This window comes from Mastomys coucha, unplaced genomic scaffold (genome assembly GCF_008632895.1).
Source record: "Mastomys coucha isolate ucsf_1 unplaced genomic scaffold, UCSF_Mcou_1 pScaffold15, whole genome shotgun sequence".
Classification (NCBI taxonomy): domain Eukaryota; kingdom Metazoa; phylum Chordata; class Mammalia; order Rodentia; family Muridae; genus Mastomys; species Mastomys coucha.
This window is the reverse complement of record NW_022196897.1, coordinates 18272670-18288678: the sequence shown is the minus strand read 5'-3', so window position 1 is coordinate 18288678 and position 16009 is coordinate 18272670. Positions and strand designations below refer to the sequence as shown.

The following is a 16009-nucleotide window of genomic DNA, read 5'->3' as shown; positions in this document are numbered from 1 at the left end:
AAAAAAAAAAAAAAAAAAAAAAATTTTATTCCCAAGCAATGGTACCATGCACACTTTTAGTTGCAGCACTGGAGAGGCAGAAATAGGTAGATCTTTGTGAGTTCAAGGCTAGCCTGCTCCACAGAATTCCAGAACAGCCAGGGCTGCACAAAGAAACACTCTCTCAAAAAAACAAAATTAAAAACAATAATTTAGCATATTACTCATATTAATTTATATCATTTATAAGTGTGTGAGTTCAGGTGTCTTCAGGAGGCCAAAGGCATTGGATCCTCTGGAGCTAGAGTCACAAACAGTAGTGAGCCACCCAACCTGTGCACAAGGTGTCAGACTCAGGTCATCTGCAAAAGTCCCTAACCTGCCGAGGCATCGCTCCGGCATGCTTTTTTTTTATTAAGTAATTATTTATATATATATGAGTACACTGTTGCTGTCTTCAGACACACAAAAAGAGGGCATCAGATCTTATTGCAGATGGTTGTGAGTCACCATGTGGTTGCTGGGAATTGAACTCAGGACCTCTGGAAGAGCAGTCAGTGCTCTTCACTGCTGAGCCATCTCTCCAGCCCTCCAGCATGCTTCTTATTGTTTGTTGTTGTTAGCCCTGTCCCCACAAATCCAATTCCTGGTGTACACACACACGGTTTCTCTGTGCTGCCCTGGCTGTCCTCAAACTTTGTTCTGTAGACCAGGCTAGTCCTGAACTCAGATTCATTTGCTTCTGCCTCCCTAGTGCTGGGATTAAAGCTGTTATTACTACTATTATTATCATTGATCTTTTTGTTGTCGTTGTTTTAAGGCATTTATTGTCATGGTGGAAAGTGGACAAGTAAAACCGTACCTTCAAAAGATCTATTTTTAATTTATGTGTATGAGTTTTTTGCCCAAACTACTTACAGACAGTTGTGAGCTGCCTGCCTCGTGGTGCTGGCAACAGAGAAATGAAGGGACTGGAGTCTCACACATCAACTCTATGACAAATTCTGGTGGGTTCTGTTTATATTTTTTTACAAAAGCTTTCACTATGTAACCTTGGGGCTGTCTATGCAAACAAAGCCCTTTTTTTTTTTTTTTGGTTTTTTTAGAGACAGGATTTCTCCGTGTAGCCCTGGCTGTCCTGGAACTCACTCTGTAAACCAGGCTAGCCTCGAACTCAGAAATTGGCCTGCCTCTGCCTCCCAAGTGCTGGGATTAAAGGCACCACCAAGGGGGGGAGGGCGGTGAGTGTACTGCTTCTTATTTTTTTGAAAGATTTATTTACTTTACTTATGTGAGTACACTGTAGCTGTCTTTGGACACTTGAGAAGAAGGCATCAGATCCCATTACAGACGGTTGTGAGCCACCAAGTGGTTGCAGGGAATTGAACTCAGGACCTCTGGAAGAGCAGCTAGTGTTTAACTGCTGAGCGTCTCTCCAGCCCCCACCCCATGGCTTTTAAAAGAAATAAATATCTGTGTTGCAGGCATAGGAAGCACGCATGCCTACATGCTAACAGGTGAAGAAAATGCAGTTTTTAGGGTAACCCCATTCTTGTAAAAACAACTCACATTCTACTAAAGGATTAAACAGCAAAACTCTGCTGGTCATCTCTAGGGAGCACGATTTAAAAGCGCCTTCTACTTTTAAAATTATATTTTCCAAAATCCCCAAAAGTCTGAAAACCCAGTTATTTTTAAGTAAGTTTATAGACTAGTATATGGACATTCATAGGCTTTGTGTATCCAATACTTAATGAAGGCATTTATACACTGCTGAAATGATTTTGCTTGGCTAATGCACCTCCTTTAACACAGAGACAAATGAATCCCAAATGTACCTGCCAAGGTTTCAGAGAGTGTCAACCTGAGTGTGCAATTGGAGATGTGGTAGCTCAATGAGCACCTCCTTTAAAACTGCAACTCTCAGGAAGGGTGAAAGGCGAGATTCCTCAGAACATAAGCCTGCCCTGCGCCCTCCTCTAAAACCTAGCCATAGCTACAAGCACAAAAAGCCACTGGGCCTGGAATGGCTCTGCACATGTGGAGCCTGCCTGGAGAAGTCCGGGGCATGGAGACCTGAGGGAAGGCTAGGAAATGAGCGAAGAGCAAGATAAGCTTCCCAGCCTTGGCAGAACCCAAAAGTAAAGCACAGGAGGAAAGGGAAAGGTCATGCAGGTGAAGTCCAGAAGCCCCCCCACCCCAATTCTCCTTCCCCACCACACACCTTTTCCCACAGACCCATCCGAGGCCCTTGGAAAATTAAATTGCTACTTGAAGTAAGACGCTAAATAAAAAGCTTTGAAGCCAGCCTAGTGAGCTAATCATAGTTTATGGGGATGCAGTTTATGGGAAATGTCCTCCCCATCCCAGATAACCAAGCTACAAACCAACCAGCCAACTGCATCTTTGGAATCCAGCCCTCTTGCACAAGACCTATGCCCTGCAAGACACTATTGCATGGAGAAGAAGGTCTCCAGGCCTGGCTACATCCTCAAAAAACAGTCCATCACTGTGAAGCAGAAGAGGAAACCATTGAAGAAACTCAGCTGGCAGAATACACAAACCCAAATAAAAAACAAACAAGCAAACAAAGCTAAGAAGCTTTCAGAGACAAGACTATAAGAGAGCTCACATTCACAGCCTCTCCAGTCTCTGGTTGCCTCTGACAAAAAACTCAGAGACCTAGATCACCTGCATTGACAGTTTAAGATTACAACACAAAGAGTTTTACAAATGTTCCTTGAAAAAAACCCAAAAGTAGCCCAGAAGCTAGTGATGAGCAGGAGTTCAAGCAACACATCACTACAATCCCAGCACTCAGTGGGTGGAGGCAGGACCCCGAATGCTAGCCAGCCTTGGGCACACAGTGAGACCCTGCCTCAAAACAAAACAGCTAAGCACGGCGACCCACATTTGTAACCCCAGCTCTTGAAAGGGGGAGACAAGAGGACCCAGCACACAAAGTCATTCTTGGCTATTAAGGTGATTTTTAGCCAGGGCCAGGGACCTTGTATCAAAAGCACAAGCTGGATCCAACAGTTCAGGCCTTTAATCCCAGCACTCAAAAGGCAGAGGCAGGTGGTTCTCTGAGCCAGTCTAGTCTACACAGTGAGTTCTAGTCCTAAACAAGTTCTAGATATGCGGCAAGTGCAGAGAACAGTCTGTCTGGGGATGTCAGGAGGAAAATGGAAAGTGCCAGGGGATTTGGAGATACACAGTGATACCTGTCTCAAAAAAAAAAAAAAAAAACCACAACTAGAATGTGCTGAATTATCACCTCCCATATGTGACAAATATGACATGTTTGCATCCAGTGAGTACTTGCCACACCCAAACACTCTGCTCACATCTGACCACCCACAAACCATAACTCCATAAGGAAAGTTTGATAAACTTCATTTTAAATTATTTTAAAATTACATCTGTGAGTGTTTGTATGTGTGCGTGTGTGTGTGTGTGTGTGTGTGTGTGTGTGTTTGTGCGCGCGCATACGAGAATACATATATGTACACACATGCAAGTGTGTGGCTGCAGCATGTGTGTGTAGGTCAGAGGACAACATTCAAGTCAGTTCCATCCTTCCACCTGTGGGTTCCCAGGATCCAACTTAGGCTGCCAGACTTGGCAGCAGGTACCCTTACTGAGCAACAGTCTCAATTTCAGTCTACTAAAGGACACATATGGTGACTTGCCATATAATCTGTGTAACTCAAAAGTGTCCACAACCTTCCTGAGGTTGGTTGGTTTTATTTTTCCTCCAGTACATATGTTCTAGTCCCCAATTTCCCTTCCCTATTCATCTTCAGAGACACTCATTTCAAAAGGAGTCTGACTGCCTGATAGCTACTATCTCTTGATGTCAACACTAAAATCGATTAAGACACATTCACAGAGGTTTTGTAAATGTCTGGGGGCTAGAGAGATGGCTCAGTGGTTAAGAGCACTGGATGCTCTTCCAGAGGTCCTGAGTTCAATTCCCAACAACCACATGGTGGCTCACAATCATCTGTAATAGGATCCAATGATCTCTTCTAGTGTGTCTGAAGAGAGCCACAGTGTACTCATACATAAAATAAAAAAGTCTTAAAAAAAAATAAATAAGTGTCTGGTTTTGAATTCCACTGTGCTCATCTATTGGGGGTGGGGGGTGGGGGCACAGAAATGGTGCCTCCTTTGATTTTCAAATTTTCTCCCTCCAGAGACTTTCTCTGGGACCACAAAATAGGAAGTGTGGTGGAAGGATCCTCAAACACTTTCAAAATATGAGCTGAGTTTAGCCAACCTATCCATTCTCTGTAACAATTTTCCAGTCCTTCTTTAACTACAACGGAGTCAGCAAACTGCTCTCTTCTCTAGGACACGGGTTCTCTATTGGAGCATCTGGCCTCTATCTCTGCCCTAGTTACTTGAGAAGGACCACAACGAGGCCACAGTGTAAACAAAAGTTACAGGCGATGATGCCACCAACCCTCTCATCTTGTACAAACGGCCTTTTAAATTAGTGGTTTAGACATCGTGGGTAGTTTCTCTCAATTAACTCTGCAGGTACTGAAACCCCCAGAGCCAAGCCTGCAGGAGGAAAGGAGGGAAGGAGGGAGGGAGGGAAGGAGATGCTGGGTGGGCAAGCCATGGAGGAGGCTGGCGTCCGAGCGAGGCCCATGTCCACCCGAGCAGAGTCTCAGAAAGAACGCAACCTCCTGGGTCCCTCTGGCCCCGACCCCTGGCGACTCGGCCACCAGGTCAAGAGCTTTCTTGACCCTCCCCGCCGCCATGCCCGCCTGCAGCCCAGGGCTCTGGCCCTTCAACTCCCCCAGGCCGGCAGTTTCGCCTCCTCCTCCAGCTCTCCTCAGACTCGGGCCCGGGACCCCCGAGCCACACCCCTTTCCTACCCGCACGCCCGGGCCCTCCAACCGCCCTACCTGGCGGCGGCTGCCGCTCGCCCTCGGCCATCTTCTCCACCAGGAGGCGCGGATGTTCGCGGTTCCCTCTCCCCGTTCACCCGCACCTCTCCCCGGCTTCACCAGGCTTCCAGCAGGGAAATGAGCGCCGGCTGGCTAGGACCGGAAGCCGAGAATTACAGTCACTCGCGTGAAGGCGGCAGCCATGCCGGTGCGAGGCACTCAGGGAGCATGCCCACCAACTGCCGTCTCGCGGCGGCCGCGCCTGCGAAGGCGGCGGCCATTTTGGTGCGGGGCGCTGGAGAGCATGCGCAATAACGGCTGCCGTCTGCAAGCCAACTGCACAGCTGGCAGCCATATTTGTGCGGGGCGTCGGGTTCTTTTTTTCTCTCTCTCTCTCTTTTTTTTTTTTTTTGGCTGTCTGTCTGTTTTGGTGGGGCGTGATGGAGGGAATAGGTATGGCAGCAGTATTTATGCGGAGCAAAGCCACTGTCATCCTTGTGCATGGCTCAACCCAAGAAATCTGAGACAGTCCCCGGTCAACAGTTGTGTTCGCCGGCCACTCCAAGAGTGACACTCAAGGACACTAGCCAGACTTGAACGCACGTGACCGCCTCCACAGCTTAGGCGGCTTTCGGAGGCGGAGAGCGCGAGCTGGACAGCGCCTACCGTTGTGACCCCACTGCTAACGGCAGAGCTAGAGGTCCGTCTCCACAAGCCCCGCCCTCCCTCCCTCCGTGGCCACTCCCAGGCGTGGGCCCAGCCCCGGCTCGGGGCTAGCGGCCGGGAACTGGGAAAAAGCTCCGCCCCGTGAGTCCTGCCCCACCGGCAGCCCGCCGGGCCCGGTGGCCGCGGGGCCACCTCTACTGGCTAGCGGCAGTGACTCGGCGACCTTGAACCTATAGCCCGAGCCGCGAACCCACTGACCCCAGCACCCCAGCAGTGGCGCAGACTTTACCCAGCGCGAGGGGCGGAGCGGACCGAGTGTCCGCAAACAAGCTGGGACGATGTTAGCCTTTGCTGCCAGAACCGTGGTGAGTATGCCAGGAGGGCCCTGGACGGGACGAGACGGGCGGGCCTCCGGCTGCAGGGTGGCAACGGTCGAGAAAACCCCAGACCGGCCGGTAGGGTGCGATCTGCAAGATGGGTAAAGGAGACCAGGTAAGGGGGTGGGATCGAACCCAAGACCTGTGGCACTCAGAGTCAGTGACCCAGAAGACTGAGAAAGGTTCAGGTCATCCATTCCACTTCTCCTTCATGCTCCCAGTTATTCGGACTCAAGACACCTGTCGGGGACTACTGGCTAGAGAGCTCAGCCCTAGGTTGTTGCTTCTGCCCTGACTAGAGCCACTTCTTCAAGCCTACCCAGTCTCCTTGAGTTCATCAGATGCCCACCCATTGCATATTGCTAGGAGAACTTCAGGTGGAGACTAGTACTGAAAATCCCCAAAACAGGCAGGAGGAGGGAGGAGATGGCAGGCTGCCCCTCAACATCCTAATCTAATGCAGCTATCCAAATGGTGAGTGCCTGTCCACTCTGATTCAAGCTATCTGTACAGCTGTGAACTGTACTGCCCTGTCAGACACTGGGGGGTGGTAGCTAAGACTGAAATTCTTCTAGGAGCCCTGGCATCACCTGAGACCCTCCTCACAAGCTGTACCCCATCCAACAGACTGCTTTACAGCATCCTCTGGGACCACATTACTGGCATAAGTACTTTAATGCTAGGGAGACTGAAGCAAGGAGACGATCAAATCCCATGGCTCTGCTAATCAAATTTAGCCCAACCCACAGATAGGGTCCTTTGGCTTATTATTCATACCAAAAGTACTAAAGTACTGCTGCCCCCCATACGTCCCCCACTTTTGATCCCAATCTGGATGATTCGGAACTCATTTTAAAAACAAACACATTTTGGTAGAGGGGTGGCCACCAAAGTCCCCTAGGTCTGGAAGGAAAATCGACAGGCAGGTTTGTGGCAGTCATTGTCCACTAGAGGCCCTTTCCTGGCATCTCCTGTCTTGCACCATTCCCAAGCCGGACTGATTTCGGGGCCACAGGTTAGCGGCCAGACTGTTTCCACCATCCAGCCAAGTTTTCCCACATCAAAAAGATCTATGAAGATTTTGACAGGTGGATTTTTTTAATACCCTTTGGCTTGCCTCCCTGGCACTGGGCCCATCCAAAGAAGAAAGGAGAAAGTTCCAGGTTTCCTCTTACTTCAGTGCCGACTTCCAGCCCACTTACCTGCCTTACTCCTGCTCTTCTGGAGGCCAGGGAGAGGAGGAGCAGCAGCTGCAGCCCAACAGCTACCACTGCTCTAGCCTTAGATGCTACCACGCTAGTGGCTACTGCCTCACGGCTCCTTCACGCCTGAATTGTGAATCTTGTCTTCTCTTTCCAGTCCAGGCAGGTGGCTGCTCTTGCTAGTTACTGCTCGTCCAATTGGTAGCACAGTTAGGCTTAGAGATCCAGCCCAGGCAGACAGACAGGGCTCACATCCTCAGTACTGCCATGGAGGACGAGCAGCAGAGAGAGAAGGTATGGAATGGCGCGTCTGCCGCTTGCCTGCCACTGTGCCAGCAGCCTTGTCCCTTCCTGTCTTGCTTTCTGCCACCTCCAGAGTCTCCAGGACTCTCTCCCCTGCCTCTCTCTGCTACCTCTCATCCTCCATGCCAGGCCACTCAGCTCTCTTGCTGCAGCACTGCCCACACCCCTTACCATCACCCCACAGTGATGAGAAAGCACAGAGGCTGAAGCCTCCCCCAGAGGTGCTGTCACCAGCTTGCCCATTTCCAGTTTCCTCCTATTTCTCAAGCTGGAAGCAGGGGTTGAGAAGTTGGGGGCTTTGGCTTAGAAAGTCAGCTGCCACCTCTCTGTGGCTGATTTATCTGCCCAGGGCAAGGTTGATGGGTCTTGTGCATCCTGACAGGTGGGAGGTCCCCTACCTCTGCTACCTCAATAATGTCACTTATCCCCACTCCCACCCTTTCCTAGCCTTCCTGCACCTGTAGGCCCCTGCGAGGCGGGACTCCTATACCTTGAGGGCTGGGCATCCAGGGCAGGCCCCACCCATGAAGCTGTCTTTGCCCCCGGGGGATGGCATATAAGGCCTAGGACTGTAGTTTGGAAAGAGCTGTACTTCAGTCTGAGAGAATGAGTAGGCTGTTCTGTATCCCACAGGTTAAACCCTTGGGCCTCCTCAAGCCCTCCTCCTTGATGAAGGTTTCTGGTCGCTTCAAGGCCCACCAGGATGCATTGCCAAGGCTGCCTGTGCCCCCACTTCAGCAATCCCTGGACCATTACCTCAAGGCTCTGCAGCCCATCGTGAGTGAGGAAGAATGGGCTCACACCAAGCAACTGGTGGATGAGTTTCAGACCTCAGGAGGTGTAGGGGAACGCCTGCAGAAGGGACTGGAGCGCAGGGCCAAGAAAATGGAGAACTGGGTAAGTGAGATGGCAGTGTCCTGACAGTTACCTGGGGCCCATGGGTCCTCTAGAGCAACCCCTAGGGCTGATACTCAGTTAGGGGCATGAGGAGAAGGCTGGTAACCAGGGTTGTACATCAGCAGGTGAAGTCATGCTCAACAGAGGAATTACATGAAGATTTTTGAAAAGGTCCTAATGGCTGGGACTGAGGCTCTGTGGTAGAACATTTACCTACATGTGTGAGACTGTGGGTTCCATTCTCAGGACTGAGGGGGAAAGAAGCAGAGATAATGGATGGCAGTGTCTGTCAGAGGAAGGGCAAGAGGAAAAGGGAGCAGCAATAGGGCCTGCTTTGGGATAGAGCCTGGCTGGAGTGTGTTCAGAGCAGGACGGGCAGTCAGGGAAGGAGTGTAGACTTGAGCTTGGTAGGACAGCCTGAGGCAGGGGACTTGTCAGCCTGAAGTTGCTGGACATGTTCCTGGCTCTGGGTCTAATCAGTTAAATGTGTTCAATTTATAAAACACATCTACACTGGCACATGGTACACATTTCTGTATTCACAGTATACATAAAGATTAAGTGGAAAAAAAGATAGCCCAAGCTGCTGGGAAGGAAGCAAGGGCAGGAGCCAGGGGCAGTGAGCAGGCCGAGGCCTTCTCCCAGAAGGGAGTGTTTGTGCCTAGGCCTGGCACAGGGAGACAGGGAATCATGAGGGCCAAGGTTGTTTGGAAGACAGCCAATGGCACTTGCTAATGCAGTGGGACTGAGGGGTGGGAAATCCCCTTTTTAAAGCAACCGGGAAGAAGAAGGTTACCAATATGAAGCTCAAAGAAGAAGCTGGCTGTAGGGGACAGCTAGGTGAAAAACAGTCACCGTCAGTGTCCATGGCCCCACAGATACCAAGAGCTACAGAGGTTCGAGTCCCTTAGGGAGTTCAGTATTTCAGTCTTGCCTAAATACCTGTTCCCATGGACCCTAAGTCAACTCCAGATGATGATCTATCACAGCATAATCACTGGGTAAATAAGTATGCTTATTTATACAGTTTAAGTTTATCAAATGAAAATAAAGGCCTATGCATTCGGTATGAATGTAGGGTTTTTTTTTGTTTTTCAAATATTCTCAATCTGAGCTGGTGGGATCTGTAGATACAGACTCCATGGGGGTAGAGCTGTGGGTCTGGGCTGACTGTAGTAAAAAGCAGGAAATACCCTGGGCCTCATGGAGTCTGGAGCCACAAATGGGAAGTAGGAGCTAGGCGGGAGTTATTAGGGACAAGCATCTGCCAGCCTTAGCAGGTCAGGGCCTTTAATTATTGAAGTCAGAATGCTGGCCTTAAAAAGACCTTAGAGATTCTGGGGTCTAGTGGCTTTCTGACTTCACTGAGCCAAGGAATCTTTGAAGCCAAAGTCTCTGACTAGAGTTGGGGCCATCACAGGGCCCTTGAAACATTGCTGCCTCTGCCAGAAGGTTCTGTCTCTCCTTGTGTAAACTGTAGCCTGCAATCCCTGCAGGTGTGAAGGCCCCTGCATGAGAGGGAACCCTTCCTTGTCTGTCTGCTTCCTACCACTGAGGAAGCTGAGACCTAGAGAGGTGGGCTAAAGTCCACATCCTCACAGTAGCTCTCAGGAAGACCCTGAGATGTACAGGAAGGCCTGCGTTCCTCAGGGGGTCCAGTCCTTGGCTATGAGTCAGCAGATGGCAGTCACATGTTTACCCAGCCTATGGCAAGTCACCTTCCCCTTCCCCGTCTCTTACCACAGGCCCTGGGTAAATGGTTTGATGGCCACAGGCCAACCAATGTATGTTATGTAGAAACATTCTGCTGCTGATTAGGATGGGCGTGGAGCACATTGGCAGGTCTAGGAACCTATAAGAGCTAGGGTATAGCATGGTGGTGCATATCTAGCACATGGGAGACACGTGGGCAGATCTCTGTGTGTTTGCCTACTCTGCAAAGCTCTAGGCCAGCCAAGGATACATAGTGAGACCAACAAATTAAAATAAAATAAAAAGCAAGGGGGGATAGGTGGAAGTTAGGGACAAACACCTCCTCACTGTAAGTTATAATGAGCCCAAAAGGCTGTAGTGCCGTTCATGTCGTGCCTATGGTTGATCCCGAGAAACCTCATCCATGGGGCAGAGAAAGGACCCTCCCTTGTGTTCTCACTATTACAATAACTTACCCTCTCAGTGAGGCTCCCCATTAGAACTGTTCCGATTTTGAGATAAAAGCCAGTGCTCCCACCTCCTATTCTAAGGTCGCTGAGGAGCACCAGTCCATGTGCATAGTCCTGACATAGGCTGCTGGCTCCTTGGACAATTCCCCGCTGGAGATAGCTGGAAACCCACTTGCTGGGCTTTCTTCTTACATGTCATTTCTTGTGCTTTATTGTGCATATCTAGGGATGTATTTTATTTACTAGTGTATTATAATTGTTGACAGGGAATTTGTAAGATAGAGTAAGGGGGTGGCTCAGGGACTGAATGTGTGCTGGTTAACGTGTGTGGAGTTCTGGGCTCAAGCCTCAGCAGCACACACACACACACACACACACACACACACACACACACACACACAGAGAGAGAGAGAGAGAGAGAGAGAGAGAGAGAGAGAGAGACAAGAGGGAAGCTGCTTACTGGTTTATTTCCTGGCCGAGTTTGCTTTTAGTTGTTTCTCCCAGGTTATTCTCTTGGCAGTGCCAATTGCACAAGCTCAGGGGAAGATGATATTGAAGAAGATAGGGAAGGATACAGTGAACCTCAGCATTCGCTGGGAGACTGTCCTGCAGAGATGCCAAAGGACACCAGGGTCAGCTAGACCCCTGGTCCTGGGGAGGAAGAGGACCCCAGATGCCTGTGCTTTATTCCTGATCAGCTCTACTCTGGTCTTTGTCCAGCTGTCTGAGTGGTGGCTCAAGACAGCCTATCTCCAGTTCCGCCAGCCTGTGGTCATCTACTCCAGTCCAGGAGTGATGCTGCCCAAGCAGGACTTCATGGATCTACAGGGTCAGCTCCGGTGAGTGTCTGAGACTGGCGTTAGGCTGGGCAGTGCCTGTGGGCAGGGCTCCATGTGTTTCCAGAACCCCCAAGTCTGCACCCTAGGAAACTGGAAAGCCCTTGGCCCTGTGCTTTTACTCCACCGACAGCTTCATGTTATAGATGGGGAAACTGAGGCTCAGAACAATGAGGAGACCATCTCCCATGGTCACAACTCAAGTTAAGAGGCTAGCCTTCTCATGCCAGGGCTTTGTAATCATTCACCCTCCAACCGTGCCGAGTCCCTCCCACTCTGCTCAGCTGGCCACACAGTGTGACCTTTATACACAGTCCCCTTTTCCACATTCAGCCATGTCACCTACCCTGGCCCCTGTTCCAGTCCTACCAGAGATAAAAATAACTAGCAGCAGGGATCTCTCCTGCCCAGGAGCCTACCACTTATTACTGGCACCAGCTTCTCTTAAAGAGACCAGGGCAAGAACAGAGAGAAGCCAGGAGGGGAAAGGAAGAAAGAAGAGCAGCTCAATGGTGGGCTGATTGTCCAGCATGCACTAGATCCTGAGCCCCCCACACACAGATAAGAAGGGACCAGAGCCTCCTGGTTACAGATGGGCTCAGCCTGCATCTCCCACATACTGAATAAAGTATTTTACATATCTTACTTCATCCATCTACACTGGGACGGGGTACGGCCTCAGATATTGGGAGATGGTTGGTGTGAGCCAGGAAATCCTGAATAGCCCAAGGAGGAAGAGGTTGACTCGAGTGCCATGGAAACACAAAGACTCAGAAAGAGAAAGAAGGGCCTAGCAGCAGGGATCCTTGGACCCTGGAGGGTACCCTTGACTATTGCACCAAGTAATGAATGAATGTACAATCAGGAATACTTCAGGCTGGCCTGGCCCTTGGTGGGAGTCAGTTACCACCTGCCTCTTATCCTGCCATAGTGTGCCACTACTGAGCAACACCCAGGTCCTTTCTGGTCCTCTCCTGCCAGCAGCATCCCCCACTGGAGATGAAGTTTAGAAGGGTCTTACTGCTGCGGGTCTACTTTGAACTCCTTAGGCCCATGTCTCCTGAGGGGTAGTGGTGATTCCACAGGTCCTTCCCACACTTGGCAGGCATCCCTGGCCCAGGGTCCTCAAGTGTATGTCCACATGGCTTCAGATCTCTGCTTTATCCTCCAGGTTTGCTGCCAAACTCATCGAGGGTGTATTGGATTTCAAGTCCATGATTGACAAGTGAGCAGCCCCACCCTGACCTGAATACCACCTTTGCCCACACATGCCTAGTACCATAGCCACCCCTGGCTCTAGCCCTGAGCACTCAGTGTGTCAGTATGGGCACTGAGCAGACCCATGTCCTTTTTACTTCCTGTTGGCCCAGCTTTGGAAGGGGTTGAGGACAGTGATTGGTGAGAGTGGGGACATTTAAGTCCTCTGCTCCAGCTCCCAGGACTTCTCCTGGTGACCTTGTCATCCTAGCCAAAATGGATCACAGTTGCCTGTGACAAACTGAAGCACAGACAAGGCAGAAGGAGACAGTTTGTGGGTGACTCATAAACAGGACTCCAACCCCTAGAAAATACAGGCCTCAAGACCTGTGTTTTCACCTTTACACCCTAATAACACTTGCTCATGCTGGTGGCAATGGAGACACCAAGGAATAGGACCCTCACCCAGATCCAAGGAGTCTAGAGGTGTCTGTCTACCTTGGCCCCTTCCTTCCTCCCACAGCGAGACGCTGCCAGTTGAGTTCCTGGGAGGACAGCCACTGTGCATGAACCAGTATTATCAGATCCTATCTTCTTGCCGTGTGCCCGGCCCCAAGCAGGACTCAGTGGTGAACTTCTTAAAGGCAAAGAAACCACCCACACATATAACCGTGGTGCATAACTACCAGGTGGGCATCACTGCCCTGGGGCCCCAGCCCCAGCCCCAGCCCCAGCCCCAGCCCCAGCCCCAGCCCCAGCCCCAGCTCCTCCCCGGCCCAGGCTGCACTGGTTGTGACCTCCATTGCCAAGGCCAGGGGAGGCTAGTGGACATTCTCTGCCTGAGATCACTCAGCCCTTCTCTCCCCTGTCTGGGCATCACAGTTCTTTGAGCTGGATGTGTACCACAGCGATGGGACACCGCTCACCTCAGATCAGATCTTTGTGCAGCTAGAGAAAATATGGAATTCCTCACTGCAATCCAACAAAGAGCCTGTGGGCATCCTAACCTCCAACCACCGAAACACCTGGGCCAAGGCCTATAACAACCTCATTAAAGGTACTTCCAGGGCAGCAGCTTCCTCACATGCCAGATAGGTCCCATCCCAAGCGGGAGCAGCCACTGTTTCATTGGACCCTCTCAATTTGGAGCAGGTGTACTAGCCTATTCTTTGCAGGGGAGGGGAGTTAAGAGGGCAGTAGAGGCAGAGAAAGGCAGAGAGAGGGAGAGAGTATAGAAGTAGAGGCCAACCATGACCATGTGGAGAGAGCGGGAAAGGGAAGGAAGAAGAGGAGAGAAGCAAGAGGGAAGCAAGAGTAAGAGCACTAGCCTATTTTATAGATGAGAAAACCAAGGCTCAGGTTGACAAAGCCAATTTCTACCTTTGAAGTAGCAAGTTGGATTTAGACAAGTGTTCTGCCTGAGGTTCCCTTCTCTGTACATTCTCCGCTCCCAGAACCACTCCCATCAAACCCCAGATTGGCCATGGGCATTGTCAGAGTCTGATTGCTAGTTTTGGATCCTGGACTGCAATGCCAGCTCTCCATGTGACTCTTGGACTTCTGCTTTTCTATGTCTGTAGTGTGCCAAGTGTTGGGCTCTGCCCTTTGCAGTATGGGGCACACCTGTAGGAATTTGTTGAAGGCAAAGCTCTAACCTTGCATTCACAATTCTGCACATGCCCTGAAGGCCCAAAGGTGGGAAGTCCCCATCTCCAGAGAGGGGCATGAGGCAAGAAGAGCCCAGGGCAGGAGACAATGCGCTCTGAAGCTCCCTACACCTACCCCAACTCCTACAGACAAAGTAAACCGCGAGTCGGTGAACTCCATACAGAAGAGCATCTTCACTGTGTGCCTGGACAAGCAAGTGCCCAGAGTATCAGATGATGTCTACCGTAACCGTGTAGCAGGCCAGATGCTACATGGTGGTGGCAGCAAGTTCAACAGTGGCAACCGCTGGTTCGACAAGACACTGCAGGCAAGTGAGGACCTGGCAGGGCCATGGCTCCAAAGCTTGGTTCACTGAAGCTTTGAATTTCCTGCCCCCTTCTTAGGCCCAGCGTCCCCAGCCTCCTGCTTGTAAAGGAGGTGAGGAGGCTGGATGCTGCTGTAATTACCAGGCAACCAACCTGTCATTACAGGCCTTCATGCCACTGACACCCCTAGCAGAGCCCTTTAGCATGTCAGGTACCCACTATCTGGGTATGACTTTTCCTCTGTGCTCATATACCGGAGCAGTAGAACTGCTGGGGTATGCCTCTGAGGACCGCTCTCAGATGTGTAAGCATAGAGTACTTGGGTGGATCAGCACACAGACTGGAGATGGCTTCAGGGACCCTTGCTCTGAGACCCACCCAGAAAGCAAGTAGGTCAAGGAGCCTCCTCTGAGAATCTGGGGTTGACAGGATGGGTCCTTTGTCACCCACAGTTCATTGTGGCAGAAGATGGCTCCTGTGGGATGGTCTATGAGCATGCAGCTGCCGAAGGGCCCCCCATTGTTGCTCTTGTGGACCATGTCATGGAGTATACGTGAGTATGGTTCCAGCCTCATTCCCCAGGTCCTGGTGGCAGGTGACAGACTTAGCATATAGAGAAATGTTGCTCTCATTTGAAAAACAGAGTCAACGTGTCTCTATCTCTCTGTATCTCTCTTTTAGATTTTTTTTTTTTTAAGACAAGACTTCTCTGTGTAGCCCTGGCTATACTGGAACTCACTCTATAGACCAGGCTAGCCTCAGACTCAGAGATCTGCCTGCCCCTGCCTCCCAAGTTCTGGGATTAAAGGTGTGTGCCTTTAATCCCAGTACTCGGGAGGCAGGTAGTTCCAGACCAGCCAGGGATACAGAGAAACCCTGTCTTGAAAAACGAAAAACAAAACAAAGCAAAAAAAAAAGATTAAAGGTGTGTGCCACCACTGCCTGGCTTAGAAGAATTTTTTAAAAAGGTTTGTTTATATATTTTATGTATATATTGCTTTGTCTGCATTTATGCCTGCAAACTAGTAGAGGGCATTAGATGCCATTATAGATGGTTGTGAGCCACCATGTGGTTTGAACTCAGGACCTGTGGAAGAGCAAAGCAGCCAACACTCTTGACTGCTGAGCTGAAGGAAGCTGCAGAGGCTGTAGCGTTGAAGTCTGCCTCTAGCCCTAAACTTCCCAGCTTTGTGGCCTTGGAAGAGGCTGTTTCCCATAGACCATCTCCATCTGGCCTCTTTTTGTTCGTTTGTTTTTAAACAGAGTCTCACTATAGCCTGGTTGGCCTTGGTTGGAATTCCCTAACTGATCCAGGCTAGCCTCAAACTCAGATTTCCACCTGCCTCTGCCTCCTCTAAGTGGTAGGACTAAAGGTGTGTGCCACTACACCTGGCTTCCAAATGACCTCTTGAAAGCTAGAGTGAGGCCAGGCGGTGGTGGTGGACGCCTTTAATCCCAGCATTTGGGAGGCAGAGGCAGGCGGATTTCTGAGTGAGGCCAGCCTGGTCTACAGAGT

At 50.5% G+C, this 16009-nt stretch overlaps 2 protein-coding genes across 3 annotated transcripts in view; one reads left to right on the top strand and one right to left on the bottom strand.

Moving 5' to 3' along the window:
- Window positions 1-5175, bottom strand: part of Ptpa (protein phosphatase 2 phosphatase activator) — a 33961-nt gene extending 28786 nt beyond the window's left edge. Inside the window, exon 1 of the mRNA XM_031369694.1 lies at window positions 4899-5175. Coding sequence (XP_031225554.1) covers window positions 4899-4929 — 31 coding nt within the window. The 5' untranslated portion in view covers window positions 4930-5175. The remainder of the gene's footprint in view (window positions 1-4898) is intronic.
- Window positions 5176-5209: 34 nt separating this feature from the next.
- Window positions 5210-16009, top strand: part of Crat (carnitine O-acetyltransferase) — a 15193-nt gene continuing 4393 nt past the window's right edge. Inside the window, exons 1-9 of one of the 2 annotated variants that reach the window (XM_031369693.1) lie at window positions 5210-5911; window positions 7283-7419; window positions 8062-8325; window positions 11208-11326; window positions 12495-12548; window positions 13044-13209; window positions 13403-13577; window positions 14317-14495; window positions 14946-15046. In XM_031369693.1, the coding sequence (XP_031225553.1) occupies window positions 7393-7419; window positions 8062-8325; window positions 11208-11326; window positions 12495-12548; window positions 13044-13209; window positions 13403-13577; window positions 14317-14495; window positions 14946-15046 (1085 nt within the window). In that variant the 5' untranslated portion in view covers window positions 5210-5911; window positions 7283-7392. The remainder of the gene's footprint in view (window positions 5912-7282; window positions 7420-8061; window positions 8326-11207; window positions 11327-12494; window positions 12549-13043; window positions 13210-13402; window positions 13578-14316; window positions 14496-14945; window positions 15047-16009) is intronic. The other variant, XM_031369692.1, reaches the window with a different exon arrangement.